At 37.5% G+C, this 21903-nt stretch overlaps 1 protein-coding gene across 1 annotated transcript in view; it reads left to right on the forward strand.

Annotated features, from left to right (window-relative positions):
• AGPS (alkylglycerone phosphate synthase) overlaps nucleotides 1-21903 on the forward strand; it is a 50473-nt gene that overhangs the window by 6287 nt on the left and 22283 nt on the right. Inside the window, exons 2-11 of the mRNA XM_021552519.2 lie at nucleotides 4234-4323; nucleotides 7669-7759; nucleotides 12007-12127; nucleotides 12209-12283; nucleotides 13777-13848; nucleotides 15411-15490; nucleotides 17062-17142; nucleotides 18202-18327; nucleotides 20294-20402; nucleotides 20822-20949. Coding sequence (XP_021408194.1) covers nucleotides 4234-4323; nucleotides 7669-7759; nucleotides 12007-12127; nucleotides 12209-12283; nucleotides 13777-13848; nucleotides 15411-15490; nucleotides 17062-17142; nucleotides 18202-18327; nucleotides 20294-20402; nucleotides 20822-20949 — 973 coding nt within the window. The remainder of the gene's footprint in view (nucleotides 1-4233; nucleotides 4324-7668; nucleotides 7760-12006; nucleotides 12128-12208; nucleotides 12284-13776; nucleotides 13849-15410; nucleotides 15491-17061; nucleotides 17143-18201; nucleotides 18328-20293; nucleotides 20403-20821; nucleotides 20950-21903) is intronic.

A 21903-nucleotide genomic window follows, 5' to 3' on the forward strand; every position in this document is an offset into this window, starting at 1 on the left:
TGAGGAAACTGATGGGAGCATCTGGGCTTTGCTCCACCTGGGTCACATTTCTCCAGTTGGATTGAACTGCACATTCATCTTGCTTCTCCAAAGAAACCTTGGCTGTCTGTGGGAGACTCTGTGCTTATCTTTCAGCTTCCTGTGGGAGAGATGAGAACTTTTTCATCTAGTCACTGTGCCAATCACTAAAACCTAAGACCTGAACAGTGCTGGCAGGTACAGTTTGTTGGAATAGTGTAGGCCCAAGGCCTCTGCCTGCCCAGCTGAGTGATGGGATTCTTCAGGAGCACTAGTTCAGCTGGTGGGCCAGGGGCCACCCTCCTGCCTCCCAACTGTAAAAATCCCTATCCAGTGAGTCAAACTAGGATTTTAGTGTTGGGCATTGTAATGAAAGTGGAATATTTAAATTCACTTAAACTAGTCACACTGTGTTAATCTATTGTCACTGCTTCCATGGTGACTTGGTTTCTTTCAGGCAATACAATTTCATGTGCATATATACAAACATACACCTTAAAAATCTCTAAGCAAGGTTTGATTTGTACTATGTATATTTCAATAGTGAACTTCAATCATTTAAGTTAGAAGGCAAGAAAGTACTGGTCCGTTGCTACTATTTCTTACTAAAGCATTTCACATTTTGCACATTAACTGTCTCAAAAATGAGATTGTTAATGAGCTTGATATTTTGTTGAAGTTAATGTACTGAATAGAAAAGGTGTTGTCTTGCCCAAATAAGACAGTTTGGGTACAATGCTACAGTGACATTTAGTTTAAAGTGAGAATAATGTCAGATGTTGGTGAGAGTCTTGGCTATATATATATAATTCTTGGAACGGAGTCTGAGAAGAAAACCAGGAGGGTGTGCAAATTATATCTTGCTATGCATACAACATGTATGTGTAACATTCTCATTCTAAAAACAACCCTTCCTGTCTCCAAATAGAAACCTCAGACTTGTTCAGTACAGTTTAGAATATTAAAATTGGGTGTTTAAGTTTCTTGTTTACTTGCCACATGATATAGTACTGCCCATTGTGTGTGGTGGTGTGAAATCCCATGCCTTTGTGTTACAAGGTAGCCAAGATATTTGGGTCAACTATTCTTCTTGTAAACTTGTTTTGGATTTTAATTTAATATTTATCATCACACCAATGATGGGAGTTATGTTGTCTGACACAATCATGTGTTCTTAATTTTACTCAGAAATAGTTCAAGCAGAAAATAAACTCGTAGGAGTTAAAACTCTTAAACTCTGTTCTGTATTTTAGAGCCTGATCAAAGTGCCAGGGTTAACAGCAACCTAGGAAATTAGGCCTTTAGAACAGGCAAGCAGACGGGAATGTGGTTAGTGTAGCAGAAAAACTTCATATCTGAGTCTGTCTTTGTGTCCTTAATTAATAATACCTCCCCATGATTTTGTGGGAAGTATCTGTCTGTACTGATACCAGGACTAATGATAGTTTCAAACCTGGCCATTATCAGTTTATCTCATATCACCAATTTCTTTAGGGCCTGGCCTTTTGTGTCTTGCTCTGATTGTCTCCAGATTTGCAGGTAGTTTCTCTAGCCTGTCTCATGCATCATTGTTGGCATATTTATTTTGGCACTGCCTTGTAAGAGGATTCCCTCTCTAAATTTGAGGGGAAGTTTGAGCCTTCCTCAATTTTGCTTAGTAATATGAAGTCTGTTCTGACTTTACAGGATTCAACTAACTACAGAGGTCTGGTATATAGAAATACTGCATTTAGTCAGCAGAGGGAGAAATCTTCCCTTGAGGAGGACTATAGTGATTGAGATTTGAATAAAACATTTAGTTAAAAAAAATTTCCTGAGCTAGCCAATTCTGTCACCTTCTTCTCAGCTGGGAGCAGCTCCACTGTGTATGACTTAGATTCTTTGTGGAATTTGTGGAATCTGAATATATGCAGCATTTATAAATATCCATACATAGAATAAGGGTAAAAATGGGCAAATCTGCATAACATGCTTTAAGAACACTTTTTGATATTCTGTCACAGCAGCACAATAGCACAAGGCATTCCCATGCTATGAAACATGAATGGATCCTTGTCCTTTTTTGTGTGAGCCCTACATGTGTAAAGATTAGAGAGAGCAGGCAGCAGAAGAGGCTTCTGTATTTGGACAGCTGTGCTTAGTTTAATTTTGGTTGAAATTTTAGAATTGGTTCTTCAGTATGGAAGAACAATATAGACTGGCTATTTCACAAAATATAGAGTCATTTCAGTACTTGGTAACTGATAAACTTTGCTTTAAGTGCCAGATTTGTCAAGGGCTGGTTAAATCTCTGAATCAAACAATTGTAATGAAATACATGACCATGGCTTTTTTTTTCCATTTGATTAATTAAAATCTTGCATACAGGCATTTTGAAGAAAATAGATTTTGTTTGAGCCAAATCTGTTGAATTGCACTGGTAGTATGTCAGCAGCCCATGTTAATAATACCTTTATAATGAAAACCTTTGGTAATCAATCAACACATGGTTATCTTGCATGTAATGCTGGAGCTGAAAGTGATTGAGGCAGTGCTTTCTCTGAATCACAAGGTCTTTTTGAAATGGTCACTCCTGATCATCTTACTCTTAGGCAGTCAGAGTAAGAGCTACATTTACTGTATTTAGAGCAGGGATGTAAATGATCTTCTGACAGGCTTATTTGAGATATGTTTCTTTTAATTAAAATTCAGTTTCCATGTTAGTAATTTCATTTGTTATGTAAATAAATGGCAAACTTTTAAAGCAAAGCTTGATTAATGTGTAATTACTATTAGTGTATTTCTTAAGTCTTAAATACAGTTACACTGATATAGTTCTGATGACTTTATCATAGCTAAGAAATCGCCTAATATGGTTGTGCTTAAGATTTTCCAGTTTTCTGCTTGTATTTTAGCAGTTGTTAGTTTTGTTTTTATATATTTATAGCTTATGCTATCACATTCTGGTTGTAGTTGATACATTATTCTTGCACTTCTTGAGGTTTTGTTGTTTATGACTTTCAGTCCAAATGTGTCTCAAAGTTCCTCATCAACTGAATCTTAAGATTGCTGTGGGATTGCAGTAGTGATGACAAGCAACTAAAGTCATTATTCTCTGTCAAGAAAATAAATTTAAATACTAAATATCTTCTTTATTCTGAAAATATTTAGAGCTTACCTATTTGTATGTTGATGTTTATGTGTAGAGTGAAAACCAAGCATCTTTCACACAGTATCCTGGCCAACCAGTGATTTGCTCCTTTCTCTCTATATAGAAGAAAAACAGACAAATCCCTTCAGTCCCAGCAACCCCATGTACTGCTACAGGCTGGGGGCAGAGGGGCTGGAAAGTGGCCCAGTGGAAAAGGGGGGTCAACAGTCTGCTGGAGTGAGCCAGGGTGTGTCCAGGAAGGCCAAAGGCATCCTGGCCTGGATCAGCAGTGGTGTGGCCAGCAGAGCCAGGGCTGTGATCATCCTGTTCTCAGCACTGGTGAGGTCCCACCTCAAATCCTGGGCCACTCACAACAACAAAGACACTGAGGGGCTGGAGTGTATCCTGAGAAGGGCAGTGGAGCACAGATCTGATAAGGAGTGGCTGAGGGAGCTGGGGGTATTTGGCCTGGATAAAAGGGGGCTCAGGGGTGACCTTGTCACTCTTTACAACTTCCTGTTGGGAGGTTGTAGCCAGGTGGGAGTTGGTCTCTTTTCCTAGGTATCAGGAGACACAGGATGGGAGGAAATGGCCTCAAGCTGCACCTGGAGAGGTTCAGGTTGGACATCAGGGAGAATTTCTTTGCTGAAAGGGCTGTCAGACATTGAAACAGGCTGCCCAGGGAGGTGGTGGAGTCACCATCCGTGAAAGTATTCAGGAAATGACTGGATAAGGCACTTAGTTCTGTGGTTTAGTTGGCATGGTGGTTGGTGAAAGGTTGGACATAATGATCTTAAAGGTCTTTCCCAACCTTAATGATTCCGTGATTCAATACAGTGTGCAATGACTTAAGCTGGTGGTTGTATTTATAGAGCATCTGGTCTTTCAAGTCACAGGATGCAATCTGAAGGAGTAATGGTTGTGGTTTCAGAATTTCTTTTGGCTCTAAGCTATTCACTTTTGATATGTGCTTCATTTCTTGAATTGCTGTCTGGTAAGACTTTTTTCCTAAACCATGTAACGGAAAAGCATTTTGGATCTGCAGTATGCTAATATTGCCACTCACATATTTTTCTCCCTTTAAGGCAAGAACTTTTGAAATGGAATGGATGGGGATATAATGACTCCAAATTCATCTTCAATAAGAAGGGTCAAGCAGAATTCACAGGAAAAAGGTAAATTGAAAATTTATGTAAATGAAGTATCTTATTTAGTGGTTTGTTTGAAAAGAGTTTTAAAAGTTGCACAGCACAGTTAATTCAAAGAAGGCAAAGAAGTTTCATTCCACAGAATAGATTATTCTACGTTTAACAGGTTTATGGGAGTTTGACACATTAAAATAGACTGTGTGTCTCATTTAAATGTTTATTTAAAAATGTTTATTTTCTGAGAAATACATTTTTTGAGAAACTACATTAAAAGGAAGTCTATTTGGGATCTCTCAGTTTTGTTCCAGTGGAATTTAAACCTGTCTCCATCTTACTGGTTTGGGATTTTTTGGTTTGTTTTTTTTTTTTTTCCCTTCCTGGAAAGTAACCTTGCAGTCTCTTCCCTGATTTAAAAATACATTTTCCATAAGTGTTAAAAACAAAATAATGGAGAAGAGAAATAAAATTCTGTCTTTCCTAAAAATTCCTTCCTAGGCTTTGAGTCTGTAAACTTGCATGAATTAGTTGCGTCAAAGTTGCAAAAACCTAATTGGGATCTTGAGCACTTCAGTTGTTAATTTTTTGATTTTCAGACCCAAATTAAAATACAAAGCCTTGTATACGCCAGTTCACTGTATAATATTAGGGAGGTGCTGCACAGAAAATTGAAGCACACTAAACAAGAAAAAATATAAAGGTCAGGACTCATGTTTTTTTGAGGAGGAAGCATCAAGGCTGCTTGGCTGTTGTGTGACTGATATGTACCAGTGGCTGTTCTAGAATGGTGATTTTTTTCCCCCATCCACACTGTCTCTGAGACATAACATTAGAAATACCTTGTTAGGCCACACCAGTATAGTTTCTATGGAACAGTTTGCCACAGTGGCCAAAGGAGAGTGTTTGAAGTGAAAACAGGAGAATAACCATCTGCATGGGTGGTGTAGATGCCTCATCCTTTCAGTGCCCACTAACAGTCTGTCTTCCCCAGGTTTGTCAAATAACTTCAGATCTGCTCATACTGACTGCCTGTGCAGCAGCAAATTCGAGGTTCTGGTTGTATAAAGTACCTGTGTTTTGAAACAAGTATCCCTTACTGTTTTGCAGGACTAGGTTGGATGATAACTTTTTAGCCTATCTACTGTGTTACTGATTTATAAGACTCAGTTATATCTTCTCTTGCATTTTCTCTCCATGCTTGTGGTGTCTTGGGCCCTTCAGTTGCTGCTTGTAAGCCCCTTTGGTCTTTACAGTTGTTCTCTGCACCCTCTCCAGCTCCACTGGAGCTTTCTGGAGAGAAAACTGGGTGCAGCATTCAAGGTGTGGATACAGCAGTGTTTTACAGAGCAGCAGAAAGAAATGAACTGCCTTCTTTCTTACCCCTGCCCAGATGATATATAGCACTGTGGGCTGCTGTTGTATGTGGTCAGTGAAGATGCCTTGAAATGAACTACCAATGGGATTCTGCAAAATATACAATAATGTTTTTCTCTCATCCGTTGCGATTACCTTAACTTCCATGTTTTTTTTGTCTGCTTAGTTGTTTTTTTTAAGGTCCTGAGTTCGTATCAGTGTGATCAAAAACCCTGCCCTTTGCTTCTTAACTTAAACTTATCTTATCCTTCAGCCTCTAGAAGGACCTTTTCTTCAGTACTGTAGCAGTGTGTTTTATTAAATAACTTTTGGGATGAACACCTGTGGAAATATAAAGGAGTGTGGGATTTCATTGTACCCCTTCTATTCACTTGCTGTTTTTACACCCTGATAAAACTCCAAGGATTAGTGAAACAGGATTCCCCTTCATGAAAGTTGTGTTGACTTTCCCTACAGACCGTGTGTCAAATATCTTTTTTATTATAGACGCTGCCATCTCCACAAGGATAGATGGTGCTTGCTAGTCTGAGCAACTGAAGCTGTTTTTTGAGTGTGTCTGTGGCAGGTGTTTTTTGGGGGGCTTCCTGCACCATCAATGTGTGCATACAAAGCTTGCTTCCTGATCAGTCATGCATCACCTAACTTCTTCTATGCTGTGACTTCTGTCTGTGTCTTGACTTAAAAGTTTTGGGGTTTCTGCCAGCTTTAGTTGTCCTTTGAGTAAGTGATTAAGGTTACCCTTGCAATCCAGCTATGATAGTTTGGCAATACTAAGAAGTAGGTCTGGAGAAGAAATGGCAATACTAAGAAGTAGGTCTGGAGAAGAAAACACACCAAACTGACTTGGGTCTCAGCCTTCATTGCAAACTCTTGATGCAAATGCACTAAACTTTCATTGCTTATTGTACTTTCCTCTTCAAAGAATTCACTTAATTTTTGTATGGGTTTGATGAAGCATTAACAGCTGTCATAGGAGGAATGCCTGAATACTCTCTTCCATGCTGAAGAGTCTAGCTTGAGTTAAGGTTGTAGCCTTTTAGTTCTAGGATTAGAGCAGGGGGTTTGTCAGTAGAAGAGCTGGGGGGGATAGCTGAGATGAGGAAACAAAAATAATTTATCTTTTTGTGGAACAGGTCACCTATTTGTCGGATTTGTTGCACCAGCTGTGAAGGACAGGGTCATAACTGGATTTAGAGTGACTGAATGATCTTAGAGGGAAGACCCAGTTAGGTCTAATACAATGACCCAAGTGAAGACAATGGTAGGGATTCTCAGCTGCTGAAAGCTCTTAATATCAAAGGAAGATCTTATTTCTCCTCTTTTCTGGGAATACTTTTGCACACATAAACGTGCTGAAGATGTGTATATGCATACAATTAGTAGCAGTAGTTTCTAGCTGTTTTCAGTGTGTCCCCAGCCTTCTGTGTTTTCACATGTGCTGCACGTGGTCAAAACCAGCTCCTCTGTCCCTTGTCTGTAAGTCTGCATTTGTCACATGGCTAAGCTTTTGCCAAACAGTCTGTGCTGGAAATAATTTTTCAGTGCTTGATGAATTCTGATGCATTTTGATAATGAAAGGGGAACCTCTAATACTGTTTCTGTTTTCTTGAAAGTGTAAGGTGTATGCAATGGGTTTTTGTGTCAGACTGCTGTTTCCATTGCAGTGTGTCCTCTATCTGTAACCAGCATGGGTGCTGCTTTCTGCACTACTGCAAGGGTGAGACCTTTCTCAAGAGTGTGGGGTGGGATAACTGAAAAGCCTTGTGTCCAAAGCAAAGTGATACCATTCTGACAAATTATTTGATTGTGTGTGAAGTAAAGAACACCTGAATACAATTAAATACACAGTTGCACGAAAAGTGAATGTGCAGAAGTCTTGCAGGCTTGTAGGTAAAGAGTTTGATTTAAAACTTACGTTTGTGCATACATAGAATTGAAAGAAGTGTATCTGACATACATTCTTTTAATTTAAAATGACCCTATGTAATATTGACTTTTCAGGTACAGATTAGGTGGTATGGTATTACCAACTTTTAAGGAATGGATAGAAAAAACCTTTGGAGCAAGTCTGGAGCACAAAACTACCTCTAGAGTAAGTAAATAGCTGAACCAGTTCCTTTGAACATTAGTCTTGGTTATAATCAAGACCACACTGTTAAAGATGATTCAGCTGTCACATATAATTGATTTAAACATAGTGTATTAATATTTCAAAGTTTTTGGGAAAAAAGTGGTGTAGAACTACTATGTGAAACCTTATGTCTTAGCATGACTTGTGGTTTCAGGATAACTGGTAGTACATTTATCGAAATGGAAGTTTCCAGCACAGGGAGTTTTTTGTCCTACCTGACATTTCAAGACTGTAGAAAGTGTTAGCCCAGAGGGAATTGTTTATACAACATCAATGTTATTCATGATAACAGAGATAAAAAAATATGGGGAAGTTAAACTGTGATGTGTTTTTGGTATATTGAAAGATGTCAAAGTTCTTACTTGACAGTAATTTTTATTTACGCGTCTGGGTGCTGAAAACTGACTACCAGAATACTCAAGATTTAACTGAATGTTTTCAGAAAAATAATACATTGGGAATGTTTTGGGAGTCATACATACTCTACTTTTTAGAAGAAGTAATGTAAGTTAGTCAGGAGACCTGGCTCCCTAATTAGGTTCTTGACTAGATTGCTGCTAAAGCAGTTTTGGAAGCGGTGCCTGTACTGTGACTGTAGCAACCCAGCTTTGGGTAATGGTTGTACCCATCTCTTGGGTGAGTTCAAGATTGCATTTTCTTTGAAGCAAGTAATCTCATAGGGCTTGAAAACTTAAATGTTTCTTCAGTCTTCTATTCATCCATACATTCTTTCATGTGCTGTGGATTGCAGGATCTCCATCTGCCAATATGTTATGAAGAATTCATCTGGATGTGTTTTTGTTGACCAGGGTTGGTCTTAACTGACAGCTGTTTTGACCTGCTGTGAACAGTGGCCTTGAGAGCTGATGTTCCCTTTTTACATGCAGAGAAAGGATAGAGCAAAGCAGAATTGAAGGACAAGTACAGATTTTTTAATAATACTCCAATTCCACAGTACATCTTGCAGAGCAGCTCCCCAGGATATCTGCCAGCAGTGTTGAGTGCTTTTCTGTTGTGTTGTGCCCCTGTGGTTTTAATGGTCTTGTAACGTGAAGCAGGCTGACTACCTTGATATGGGATAGGACTCTTTGGAGTCTCCAATATATACCTGGACTTCTCATAGCTAGTTTCAAATACTGCTGCAGGTCCCTCATTTTCACGGCTGTCATAACTCCAAGGTGTATTTCAGGTTGTCATGCTATGCTGGGTTTTCAGCTTCTGCTATCACCTAGGCATGAAGAAACTCAGATATAGGAACAGCAGTAGGGAAGTGATGTCTTGGTTCATTTGTCATTCTGTACCATCTCTTCCTGCCTCTGTCATGTGAGAATGGAGGGTTCCCTGTTGCATGTAACTTTTGTGTTTTAATTAAAAACAGTTAATGTACCTGCTTCTGTGATCTCCAAGATCTGTTGATGCTTTTTATTTTTTCAGACCAGACTTAATGTAGAGAGCAATTTAGACCTAGTTCACATAGGTTTCCTGACTAGCTTTTCAGGGTGAAAATTTTAAGATATTTCAGTCCTATGAAAATAAATAAAGGTATTTTTTGTTTGTCACTGTGCATAAGATTTTTATAGATAAATATTAACTTTCTAATATTGGAGATTTAAACTAAAATATTAAAAAACTTGTGGAAGAGTTATAAAAATGAAGATGCTTAAAACCATCTGCAAAGAATTGTTATAGCTGTTAAGTAGTTCATGCTCTTGAGAACAAAGATCTTCAGGCACTTAGTGTTCAACTTGATATAAAATAATTCCATCTATGGAAATCCATGAAGAAACAAAAGTTTGAAGTCTAAAATGTAAACACAGCTAATGAAGGTTTTTCTTAAAATAAATGATTTGAAGATCTTTATTTGGTACCTATTTATTTCTTACGTTTCCTGTGTTCCTGTCAAGAGTTCTTTGGGCTAGCAAACAGCACTGTGTCAATGTGCATTAATAGCAGAATAGTAAGAGCAGCAGTTCAAGGCCAAATTTACAATATGTTTACTGTGACTGCCTCCTAAAATCAAGGTGTCTCAGTAGTGGAGTGCCTCTCTCTTAACAAAACTTAATTTCAGCTTCTGTGTTTGTAGATGACAAGATGAATGAATGTATTGGAGGGAAAAGGTTTGTTTTTTTAGCTGTCTGACACGTTATTTCAGTAAGTACAGCATTATCCTTAAAGCAAGTCAGGATGGCACATATGCTCTTCCAGAAGTCAAATCACTGTTAAAACTGCATTTTAATTGTGTCATATGTTTCACATTAAAATTCCAACCCAAACTTTTGCCTATCCACTTGACCCTGTGAATGATGCCAGCTATCAGTAATGAACATCTCACGCAGCTTTTTCTTTCTGAATTATTCCTGTCAGTACTCTTATTTTCTCCATAACCTTGTATAATTTTTGTAGGGTGGACCCTCCATCACAATGATACTACTTTCCTGATAAGTTTGTTACCTTCATCAGCTCTCCAATGTTGAGGCTAAACCCATTCAGAATAGACTGCTGCTGTTGTGGCAGATGGGAGACTATTAATCTCCAATTTCTTTACTGTTAGCTTGTTAACTGGTACTATCTACCAAGATTTTATCTTATTGGCAAATATATCAGCTGCTGTGAAGGTTATGTAGAGCAAAGATAGGCAAAGCTCTGTTCTAGGAAAGAAAACTTTGTTGTGTGGGTATAATTTTTGGCGAAGGCAAACTTCAGAAGATCAAAGCACATTGAATTCCATTTTGTTATTCTCTGTCTGCATTTGTCAAGAAGTGTAGGTAGGGCTTGTCAAAGAGATGTCTTAAATTTCTTTGACTAAGTGGGACATTGCTGCACAATACTTTTTGATAGTGGGATTGTAGATGAGTTCTTTCTGGCATCTTTCCTGAGAGCTTTATAGCAAAAGTGCAAGTGCATTCTTGTCTTTGGGTTGATGTCAGTTCATTTTCCAGCAAGGCTTGCATGGAAAAAGTGTGAAAGCATTGCACTCTTTTAACTAATTCTTGTTCAATCCCTGATTTTTAAAAGTGTATTTAAAATCAAAGATATGGTGGTAAAAAAACCTTTCAGTTCTGCTCTCAGACTTGAGGGACTTTGTTAACAGGAAATAAGACTCTCGACCAAAATTTTCTTTTGCAATAAAACTTGAAGTCAAAAAGTTACATTTTAGTCATCAGACAAGCTTTTATCTGATCAAAGAACTCTTTAATTAGAGGTCATTTGTGATAGAAGGCATATTCCTTTAGAAAGATTACCCATATTTGCTTCATTTTTAAGGAGAAAAAAAGGGCATGGTCTTTCTGGAATCTTCAAAGCAGATAAGAGTCTTACACTTAATGTCTTCAAAATATTTTTTTGAATCTGGATCTTGTAAAGAATTCTTGTTCTCTGAGTGGGTTTAAAAAGTTGACACATGAACATTTATGTGCCCAGTAATTGGAAGTGGAGTTCAGAAAAGAGAGTTAAGTGGTTGTGTCTACACTTTGGGAAGCTGTAAGAGTATTAGACAAGACATCTGTTGGAAGAACCTGGAAGAATGGGCTGTTAGAAAGTCTTAAGCTGAGGTTTTCCTTCTGGACTTACAGAATCTTGATTTAAGGTCTGTTGGTAAGTCAGATGTCTTGTGTAGGTTTCTTCTTGGAAAGAAGAACACCTTTCCCAGGTGTTCTTTGGGACTTTAGATGGAGACACCTGTATGTATGTGACTCAAACATGGATTTTATGGAATCTTTCTTATAGGTGAAGTCTGCTTACTGCGTGCCAGTTATGTTATATCAGTCAGTCTTAGTTTTACCTACCACTGGACTTCTGATTAGGCTTTGGTCCAATTTAGATTTAACTCCCAGGACATGACAGGAGGAGGGGAAGTGGGTTAGTGAAAACAGGACTCTAAGTACAAGAATTTGTATTGTGTAGTGGCTTTAGTATGTATTCTAGTACCTTGGGAAGTCTTAAAAAGAGATAATTTGTTCAGTATGCATTCATAAGCTTATGTAGTTCTCCATATTTATCAGGAGAAAGAAAGGTAAGAATGTGCTACTGAAATAAAACTTGTGTGCAGAGTAGATGGTTTAAAGATATGAAGGAGAACTGACATCTTTCTGATCTGGAATAGGTGTGTTTGGGTATCAGTCAGTGTTAGCCTGGTTTTCTTATTTCTGTTGTATAGAAATACTCTAAGAGTGAACCTGTCTTTAATGAATTTATTTCTTGAATTGTAGGCATCCTTAAATGTTAATGATGTACCTCCATCCATTGTAAATGAAGAATTTCTTCAGGATCTTAGAGCCACTAAAATCTCATATTCCCAGGATGCAGAAGATAGGGTATTCAGAGCTCATGGTAAGAGAACTTCATTTGTATGACTGTGCTGCTTTTGATACTTTCTTGTTTGACCTCGGTAACCTATTGTTTGTGTTCCAGGTCACTGCCTACACGAGATATTTGTACTCAGGGAAGGAATGTTTAAGCGAATTCCTGATATTGTTGTATGGCCTGGTAAGTTTTATTGTCTTCTTCTCCCTTCTGATCTGGGAGGTCATTGTATACTAAACTCTTGTGCTTTCTGGTCAGGGGAATACTGTCTCTTGGTTCACTGACTTCACTCGTCTTTACAGAAACGGAAGGAATTTTCTTATGAATAGTAATCATGATTGTTTAGAATCTGGACTGCAGTTTGTGTCGTGAAATCCCATAATTTTATATGGCAGTCGCAGTTTTGGGTTCTGAAGGTGTACATGATGCTAGAAGGGTAGTGAAATGTTTGTGTTGAAGAACTTTTGGTTTTTTACATGCTGTACTTTAGTAAAAAAAAAAAGTGTAACACCTGTAACTCCTATCAGAACACTTTACAAAAGATCAATAACTGAAAGAAAGAGCAGTACAATCTGAGTATAGGCTAGGACTGCTTGTTTCTGCCTAGTGAAAGGATACAAATGCTTTGTTTTACTTGAGTCATGTGCCTCTGGTCACTAGGAACTACTCCATGTGAGTACTACTTCAGTAGTGAACCAAAAGGTCATTGGATCTAAGTAAATGTCAATTTCTGTTCAGTTGTATGATTCCAACGCTTTTGTTACCTTTTATAACTTTGATAGCTGCATTAAAAACCCCAAAATTTCTTGTAAGAACTTAGTCCTGCTCAGTCCTTTATTTAGGGGAAAAAAATCACATATGGGAACCATGAAAAGAGGCACTTTAAGATGAAATTCATTACTTGAGGCCAGGTGCTTGACAGCACCGGTGACTGCGAATAGTACTTGCCACAACTTCTGTTTCGTGTAGCTCCTAAAACAGCTGGAACAAAAGGATTGACTGCCTTCATTTAAAGCACCTCTGTATGACAAGAGCAAATTAGCCAGAGTTTGGAAACTATTTATTTAGTCCTGCTCATTCTTTGCTGTTTGTACAAAGTTATGTATGCATTTGATCTCTTTTTTGATCCTTTTACTTGGCTATGCACAAGCATTTCCACCTCCTTCTGTGACCAGGTACAGAATGCATCCTGAAAACCTAGATTTCATCAGCAACTCCTCTTCTGAAATTGAATTTCAGTCAGGAAGAAAGAAATGTGCTGTTCATTTTTCAGAAGATACTTATTTCTCACTTAGAATAAATTGGGCAGCCTATTTTCAGTACAAGCTTTACATGTGATTTGTTCTCAGATACACCTAGATGAATTGTTAACTGTTTGGTGACCCATCTTGCCCTGAAAATTTGCAGGAGGTCTCAATCCGTGAGTAAAGCAAGAGACTGAGACTGTAGTTAGTTCTTCAAATGTAGAGGTCTAAACTTTATAACTGATACTTCTGAGCCCAGCTCTTACTTGGTGCCTAACTTTGAAATGTCTTCCTTGCTGGTGTTGGAAAAGGGGCAGCTGCTTAATGAGACTGCAGTATTTAGTAATAAGCACAAATAACAGTATCAAGCACAAAGTCTGTTTTTTAACTGTTTGGTGTTTTTTTGTTGTTGTTGTTGTTTTTTTTTTTTAGTTTGCCATGAAGATGTAGTTAAAATTGTGGAATTAGCCTGCAAACACAATCTCTGCATAATACCATTTGGTGGTAAGCAAAATTATGAAATCTCATAATTCTTTAAGGTTATTCATGAAAATGTCTTCAATTTAAATATATGTTCTTCATTACTTGTGCTCTGTTCCCACAACGTGTATAAATTAAGGGTTTTTGTTGCACTGTTGAAATTCAAAGTTTCAGAGAGGATTGTGGTCAAACGCTACCACAAAATTATTCTAATTTCATTGTAGATCTTGTTCAGTAGAAACTCCTGTGGCGAGGGGTTTTCAGGAAGTGTTCCAGATACAGAGTAGAGCTAAAGGCCTGTACAATCTGTGTCCTTTTCAGCCTAAAGAATTAATAAAGGACTTCCAGTTTTTACTGTGGATGTCTTCTCCTCTATGCCTGCTGAAGTAGAGTTGTGAGCTACCATATTTTGACATAGAGCTTGGAAAACATGGGATTTTGTCTTTCATGAGCTCATTCTGTTATAAGGTTTTTGTCAAGAATTCTTAATTCTGTGGTATAAATCTGTGTGTTTTACTTGGTACTTGCTTATGCTGTAGTACAGCCCTTGCAAAAGGGCATTAACTACTTGAGAAAATGAGCATTTCACTTGAAGATGATACCAAACTTGTGGAGCTGGTTCCTCACTAAACACTCTTACCTTTGCCAGATGCATCTGAAGGGCTGCAAAACTGCTAAAAGTCAGCTTTTAACTGTTAGCAGTAAACTGGTAGAGCTGAAAGCAGTGATATTGACTATTTCTTGTTCACTGTACAGAAAGTTCTTCAGGTTGTTTTCCAAGTTTTTTTCTAGTAAACTACAGTCAACTTGTCAAGTTATTGCAGTAGTGGTTGGTATTTAAAGAAGGTGTCACCTTTTCCATCACTGGAAACAAAGCTGATAGACCTCACTGCTCTTGCAGAGTATTTCATTAGCTGGCACTTTGTCCTTGCCATTGTCTCTCCTTCTCGTAGACTGCTGGGGATCTTGAGGATCCTGCCCTCTCTTTTCCTATGGCTGTGGAAGTCTTGGGAAACAAAAGACTTCTTGGAGGCTGTTCTGCGACACCCTATAAAGATACATTAGAAACTGCTTCTACATCTGATGCTTGATTTTATCTTTTTTTTTTTTTTTTTTTTTTTTTTTTTGTAGTTAAAGCCTCTTGGTTTATTTTTTGTTTCAGATAAGTATTACATTCCTGTACTAGGCAGACTTCTTATTGCAAGTTTGTAGGTTGAAGTGTAGTGAGAGGTAAAGAATATACAGAAACTACAGCTCTCTGTTTCTTGAATGGCTTTGTAATTTCTTATCCTTTGTTTTAAAGCTCTGTGCTGGGCTTAACAGAAGCAGCTGAGATGGTCACAGAATGTCATGTTTGTTACTGAGTGCTGCTAAAGCATTGTTCAGTTCCACAGCTGCCTTGATTTTGTGAAACCTGGTCTGGGAGAGGGGGGCAGCCTTAAGAGGCTAATCACTATGCTCAAAGAGTTAACCTCAGTGATCTTTCTTTATTCAGTTCTATATCAGAAGGGAGGGAGAGAGACATTTTCTTGGAAGAAAAGCTACCTGAGAATTTTATGATCACAATATCATTCCCATATTTGCAGGAGGGACAAGTGTCTCTAGTGCCCTTGAATGTCCTGAAGATGAAAAAAGAACTATTGTCTCCCTGGATACATCACAAATGGTATGATCTCTTAAAATTTTATTTTAGTTTTTTTTAATCATCCTTGTTACTTGGGTGATCACTACAGAATGACATTTATTTCTATTCCAGAACAAAGTAGGGATGAAAAAGTTAATCAGCACCATGATTATTAAACTGGTACTTCTTCAGTTTGTTTTTCTGATATTAGTCCTGTCTTACTTCATATGACCTGTATGTATTTAATAACAAAAAAATCACTGTTAAGCCTTATGGCAGCTTTAAGTGATCAAACTCAGAGAAAGCTCCACTTCTTCTGTATTGGAATTTGTATCTGAGGATAAATGAAAGGCTAGGAGGAAGTTGTTATTACAAATTTCACTAGTTTTTGCACTAGACTTCAAATTACTTAAAGATTGATAAGGTGACCTAATACCTATAAATCAACTTGAAGGATAAACTTCCAAGAAATAACTGGGGTTTTTGTGTAGATAGCATCTTCAGAATGTGAAGTTCCTAGCTTTATGGCAGTCTAGAAATGAAGTTCTGTAAAATTTATTGCTAGTTTTCATCTTTTCATTATGAAGGAGCTTTGTACTTTTAAAATGATGGATTTATGGCTACTTGGTAATGAGATGTTTCAGAAACAGCTCTGTATCTTTGATGTAAGGCTCTACTGCCTTCAGGTACTTGCTGAGCTTATTAACTCCTTTAGCCTTGAAGGTAAGTCCTGGGGTTGGGGTCTGTTTTCTGCACTCAGTGGTTCTTCAGTTAAACAAAATTATTTTTTTCTGCAGTGGTGTACTTGTATGTTGAAGGAAGCTCTTCAGGTACCTATGCAGAATGAAATCCAGCAAGTACACTAGTGACTCAGGCCTTCATTTGAACTCCTTGATTTATAGCCCACAGCTTTGACTTCTGGCAGGTTTAGGTGTGGCAAGGAAATGTGGTTAATTTTTACTATCTTGTTTTTTTGTCAGTTAGATGCATAAATAAGCATTGAGTCAGAAAATAAACCAGTTCATGTGTCTTGAATGACTGCCAGCCAGTTTTAGTAATCATTAATGAAGAGAGAAAATTAAGGTGAAAGGAAGCATTGTCAAAGTTAAAACATATGTGTCTCAGAGCAGTAAAGATGATTGCTGAAGCTTTACTATTTTAATAGACACTTAATGATTATCTTTATTTAATATATAGGGTCCATATTGCATAAAACTAGATCTGTATAAGCATCTGAGATCAGTTAAGCAGTTTATTTGAAACTGAAGCAGCTGAAGTAGTTCGCTTTGAATAATTAGTTAGCCTATACTTTGTGAGAGGTAGACTTCTGGAAGGGTTTTGATTTAATTCTTTCTGGCTTTTTTGCTTTTTATTCTGTAAACATCCCCGGTATAAATTGACAGATAAATGTGTTAGTCTCTTGTAGTGGTGACTTCATAATTTAAAACCTGTTGTGTAGCAGTTTGAAGTAGTGAAGAGCTTCCACTGGTGCAATAACTGGAGTGTATTAATAGTAAATTGTATGACTAAGCATGTTGATCCTATAGCATTAGGGAAGGAAGTAAACAGAAATCTTAAACACTCATTCTTAGTTTTGACTGGCTTTTCAACAGAATCGGATTCTCTGGATAGATGAAAAAAACTTAACGGCTTGTGTAGAAGCTGGCATTGTTGGACAAGATCTGGAAAAACAGGTATTTTTATCTGGTTAAGTTTCTAGGGGTTTTTTAAAATATTTTTATTGGGTATTGTTCATATCTTGTTCAAATCATTGAATTCTAGCTTAATTCTTGTGTGTTTTCATGCAGCTGATAAGAATTACATGTAATGGACCCAATATATGACCAACAAACATACAAAGCTGCAAGTTCCTGCGGTACAGAGAAAACCATGAGCTAAATGAATTGCTGTAGACAGGATGTAGAAGTGACTTTTAGTCTTTTAAATTAGAGCCACTGTGTACAGCAGAACATAGTTAATGATCCATGTTATGTGGTATACTTAAATACAGCTGTTCAACATGATTGTTATCAGTTGGTCAGTGCAATTGATTATCTCAAATGCACTAATGCAGTTATCACTTAATGTGAGACTGCTTGGCCTTTAATTCTTGCTATTTGACAGCTTTGGTGTTGTAATTCTGAGGGCATCCTGTCAACCTCAGGTGCTGTGCAGATGGCAAGGCCAAGTTAATGCAGAAAAATGAGAAACAAGTGACTACTTAATGTACAGGAATGCATGATTTGCATCACAAGTAGTTGACAATGTTGCATACAGGAAGCCCAACCAGATGGCTGTATATTAAAACATATCTCTCTTTGAGAGAATTAAGTACAGGCAATTTGCTCAGATTTTCTGCAGACCTGCTGCATATCACATTAGGATAGAAGGAACAAGAGATTAATTCCTTATTTATTGGCAGCATTTGTGCAAAGTTGGCAGTTATTTAAGTTATAAGTTCTTTTTGCAGATGAATATGAATTTGCACCTTGTTTTGAACAATAGAGTTCTCAGTTTTAAAATATGGGGGAGGAGTATTATAGGATGATATGTAGCACAGGTATGCACGGTAGAAGCAGAATCAATTTGCATGTCATTTACATATCCAATATAAAAGTTTCATAAATGGGTGTGTGATCAGGATACTTATTTTAAAAAAAGGCAAAAAAACCCAAACAAGTATAGAATCTTGAATTTGGAGTACTAAGTTAAGGCAGAACCTGTAGGATATATTTTTTATTTTCTTTCTTTAGCTTGCTGAAAGTGGATTTTGTACAGGCCATGAACCAGACTCCATGGAATTCAGTTCACTAGGAGGCTGGGTAGCAACACGAGCATCAGGCATGAAAAAAAACATCTATGGAAATATTGAAGATCTAGTAAGTAGCTTTAATACTTGTTATGATTTTTCTGTTCAGATATTTAACTTTTATAATGACTCACAGTGGGAACGTAAATAGTGGTTCTTTGTGTAATACAGTTTTGGCATCAAATCTTGACTGAAATGCTTGTTTCCTTGCTTTTGGTATTAGTACTACTAATCCTTATCACTGACATAAAAGTAATTTTCATTTGTGCACTCACTGACTAGCTTAAGGAATTGTTACCCTGTCCTGACTCTGGTGCTGTCTTCTACCATTTTGGACTCTCTGTTAATCCAGTGTAATAATCCTGTCAAACTTCCAGAAGTCCCATGTTCTCTCCTACTTGTGTGTACCTGAAGATGTCTAGCTGAACTGTCTTGACATCAAGCAAGCTCCCCACCTTCCTACATGCCCATGGCTAGCAGTAAATGACTAGGCTGATTTAACTGACCGTGTGGGTGCACAGTGGTGAGATCTAGTGCCACCACACAGTCTGTAGGAACCCAGAGGAAAGGAGCAGTGGACTGGGAATGGCTGTATTCTGCTCTTGAATTTGTTTTAGTCATTAAAATGGTTTTAATTTTTTGACTTTGAAGCATACTTTTTGATTTTAAAGTCTGCATTTTCTGGTATAACAAATAATTGAATATATTGAAGATAAATCATCACTGCTCAGATTGCCTGACTTTTTGCTTCAAACTTCCAGCTTTCACTCATAATTTGTTTAACCCCTCCATGTGTCAGATTTCTCCTTTACTGCAGCATGCTCTAGGTAATGTATCCATGTTACCTCAGGCTTTTTCATCAGCTCATAGTTTAGACATATTTTTTCTGTGCACAGATGTGAGGCTTCACTGTCAGTGACTGATGCTGGCAGGAACTACACAGTTTTTATTCAGTAGACCTGATTGAAGTAAAACTCGTTGCACTTACAAAGTGTCATCGTTCCCCTGCCGCCTGAAGTTTCGCTTGTACTGGGAGTTGTGAAGCAGAAGGCTTCTCTGTTATTGAAGCATAACTTCAGGCTGAAATGGCTTCTGAAATTTTCATTGGGAGGAAATAAGATTGAAAATTTGATTCAGAACAGTTCATGAGTTTCAAAATAACACAGTGAGAATGTTTCAAGGAAGTGTTTACCTTTTGAGGAATTTTGTATCATGAAACAGTATGTTATATAAGCTGCCTAAAATCCACTTACTGCAGAATCAACAGTTCATAAATTGCATATAGTGAAAATTACTTAACTACCTGTGCTTGAAAGTTTTAAAGCCATTAGCTGAAATTCAGTAATTTTGCTTAATTTAAAGGCACTACTAAAGCAAAGCTGAAACTCTACCCTTCCTTGGTAGAAAATAGAGGATTGAATTGAATAGAGGATTAAAAAAATTCACATGTAGGCTCTATTGCATGTGCCTGAATGAAGCTGGAAACAGTAACATTGAAAATATTTTTTAAAAAGCAACCTTCTAGCCCTACATGTGTCAGTCTTATGGCAGGTATTGACAATCTATTTCACAAAGTATTTCACTCTGTCTTTCCTCCTAATTGAAATATTTATGTAGCAATCAATAGCTGAATTATAGTAGCTTTATCAAGCAGCAGTTCTAAAGCAAAATTTAAAGTTTAAGCCCTTAATTTTTTCTTCTGTAGTACGATGTATATTCTGGATTAAAATCTTGGTGTATAGAAAGTTCTATGTGTGGAGTTCTACACTGAGAAGCAAAACAGTTTTAACTGGTATTGCCTGGATGTAGCCACCAGTTTATATGATTTGTCATAGAATGGAAACTGCTGTGTGAAGAAACCATGCTGTGTCAAAATAATGGTTGGTAACAGTTCTCAGGTTCTTGGAGTTGCCTACAGAATGTCTAAAACCTATAAAGCCAAACTATATAAAACTTAATATGTTTTGTGGAAAAAAATAAAATAAAAATCTGTGTTTAATGCTAGTATTGATAGACATTACACTTTGTTTAAACAGGTGGTTCATATAAAAATGGTAACTCCTAGAGGAATAGTAGAAAAAAACTGTCAAGTACCTCGCATGTCAACAGGACCTGATATTCATCACTTCATTATGGGATCTGAAGGTATAAACAGAGTAATTTCAAATACTGCATCTTAATTCAGTTTCCATAATGCTTGATTATTTGAGCATCTTTAATGCTGTGGCTTCCAGTGTGTTAATGGGTGGCATTGTGCAGGCATGAACTGCTTGTGCTAGAATAAAACATTGAGACCTTAATTAGGACTGGGAAGTTGAAGCTTTTAATACTGCTTTAAAGGGATCTGTGGAGTCAGCCTACAAGTCTAGTAATAAAGAGCATGGTTTAGAGAATATATTGTGAGAATTCACCATGTAAAAAGTAAGGAATAAATCACCTGCTATTGCAAACTGAACTTTTGTGATGTCTGATTTATGTTAACATTTACCAGAATGCTCTAAGTTGGGTGTCTTGCAAGCAGTTCATCTTGGAACATTGTGCTCAGTTTTTCTCCTCTTCTGAAGGAACCCTTGGAGTGGTTACTGAAGTTACAATAAAGATTCGCCCAATCCCTGAATACCAGAAGTACGGCTCTGTGGTCTTCCCCAACTTTGAGCGAGGGGTGGCCTGCTTGAGGGAAGTAGCAAAGCAGGTAAGGAAGAGCTGGATGTTGACTTCATTCAAGGACTTATGGATTCTAGCAGTAGGGGTGTATTGATGCTTCAGTATTTCTGGCAGTGGATAACCAGGAATTTGAGGTAGGAATCCCCTAAGTGTGTATGGTCCATGAAATGCAGAATATGGCCCATGAGGACTTTGGAAATTACTCAGTTGAGGACTGAGCATGTTATGACTTTGCTTGGTATTCTGAGCCAAATCGTGGACAAACCTTTTAATGGCTTGTTTCAGTGGGAGTTATTTTTATATTACAGCCTGAAAAATTCAGCTTTGTATCTCCTTCAGCTGAGAATTTTACCCTCAGATTAATTACGACTATGTAAAATGGACCAGTTTTTAAAGGAATTGAGTTGCAGCATACATATAAAAGGCAGTTGAATTCATGGCATTGAAGTGGTAAAGGAGCAAAAGGAATGCAATGGAAGGATATTGCCTGTATTTAGAAATCACTGCCTGGAGCGCAGTGGCATGGGCAGATGAGATGGATATTTCCAAGTGGAATTGTACTTACACTGTAGTATTTAAATAGAGAATAGTGCAGGCAGATTGTTTCAGGTAGTGAAGTACTTAAATATCAAAGTTCCATAGTACTTTTTCTCAAGACTATGCATCCAAACAAATCTTAATCTGGCTAGCCTCTTTCTCTACTGACTACCTTTCCTCTGCTCTGTGCAAAACATACCAAATTATATATATGAATGGTAGAATGTGTCCTAAATTGGGGAAATAATTTCAGAAATGTTTTAATTAATGCCAAACTAAACACAGCTTTACATTTTTTCTAGTGATTGGTCTAAATTAATGGCTTAATGTTCCAAGCCAGATGTTCAGACTGGTATGTGAATGACATGTATATGCTAGTAAGCAGCACTTGCCAGTTTTTCTGTCATGCTTCTACTGCTAGTGCTTGTCCTTCTTTTTAAAGGTA

The sequence above is a fragment of the Lonchura striata genome, chromosome 8 (assembly GCF_046129695.1).
Source record: "Lonchura striata isolate bLonStr1 chromosome 8, bLonStr1.mat, whole genome shotgun sequence".
Taxonomy (NCBI): domain Eukaryota; kingdom Metazoa; phylum Chordata; class Aves; order Passeriformes; family Estrildidae; genus Lonchura; species Lonchura striata.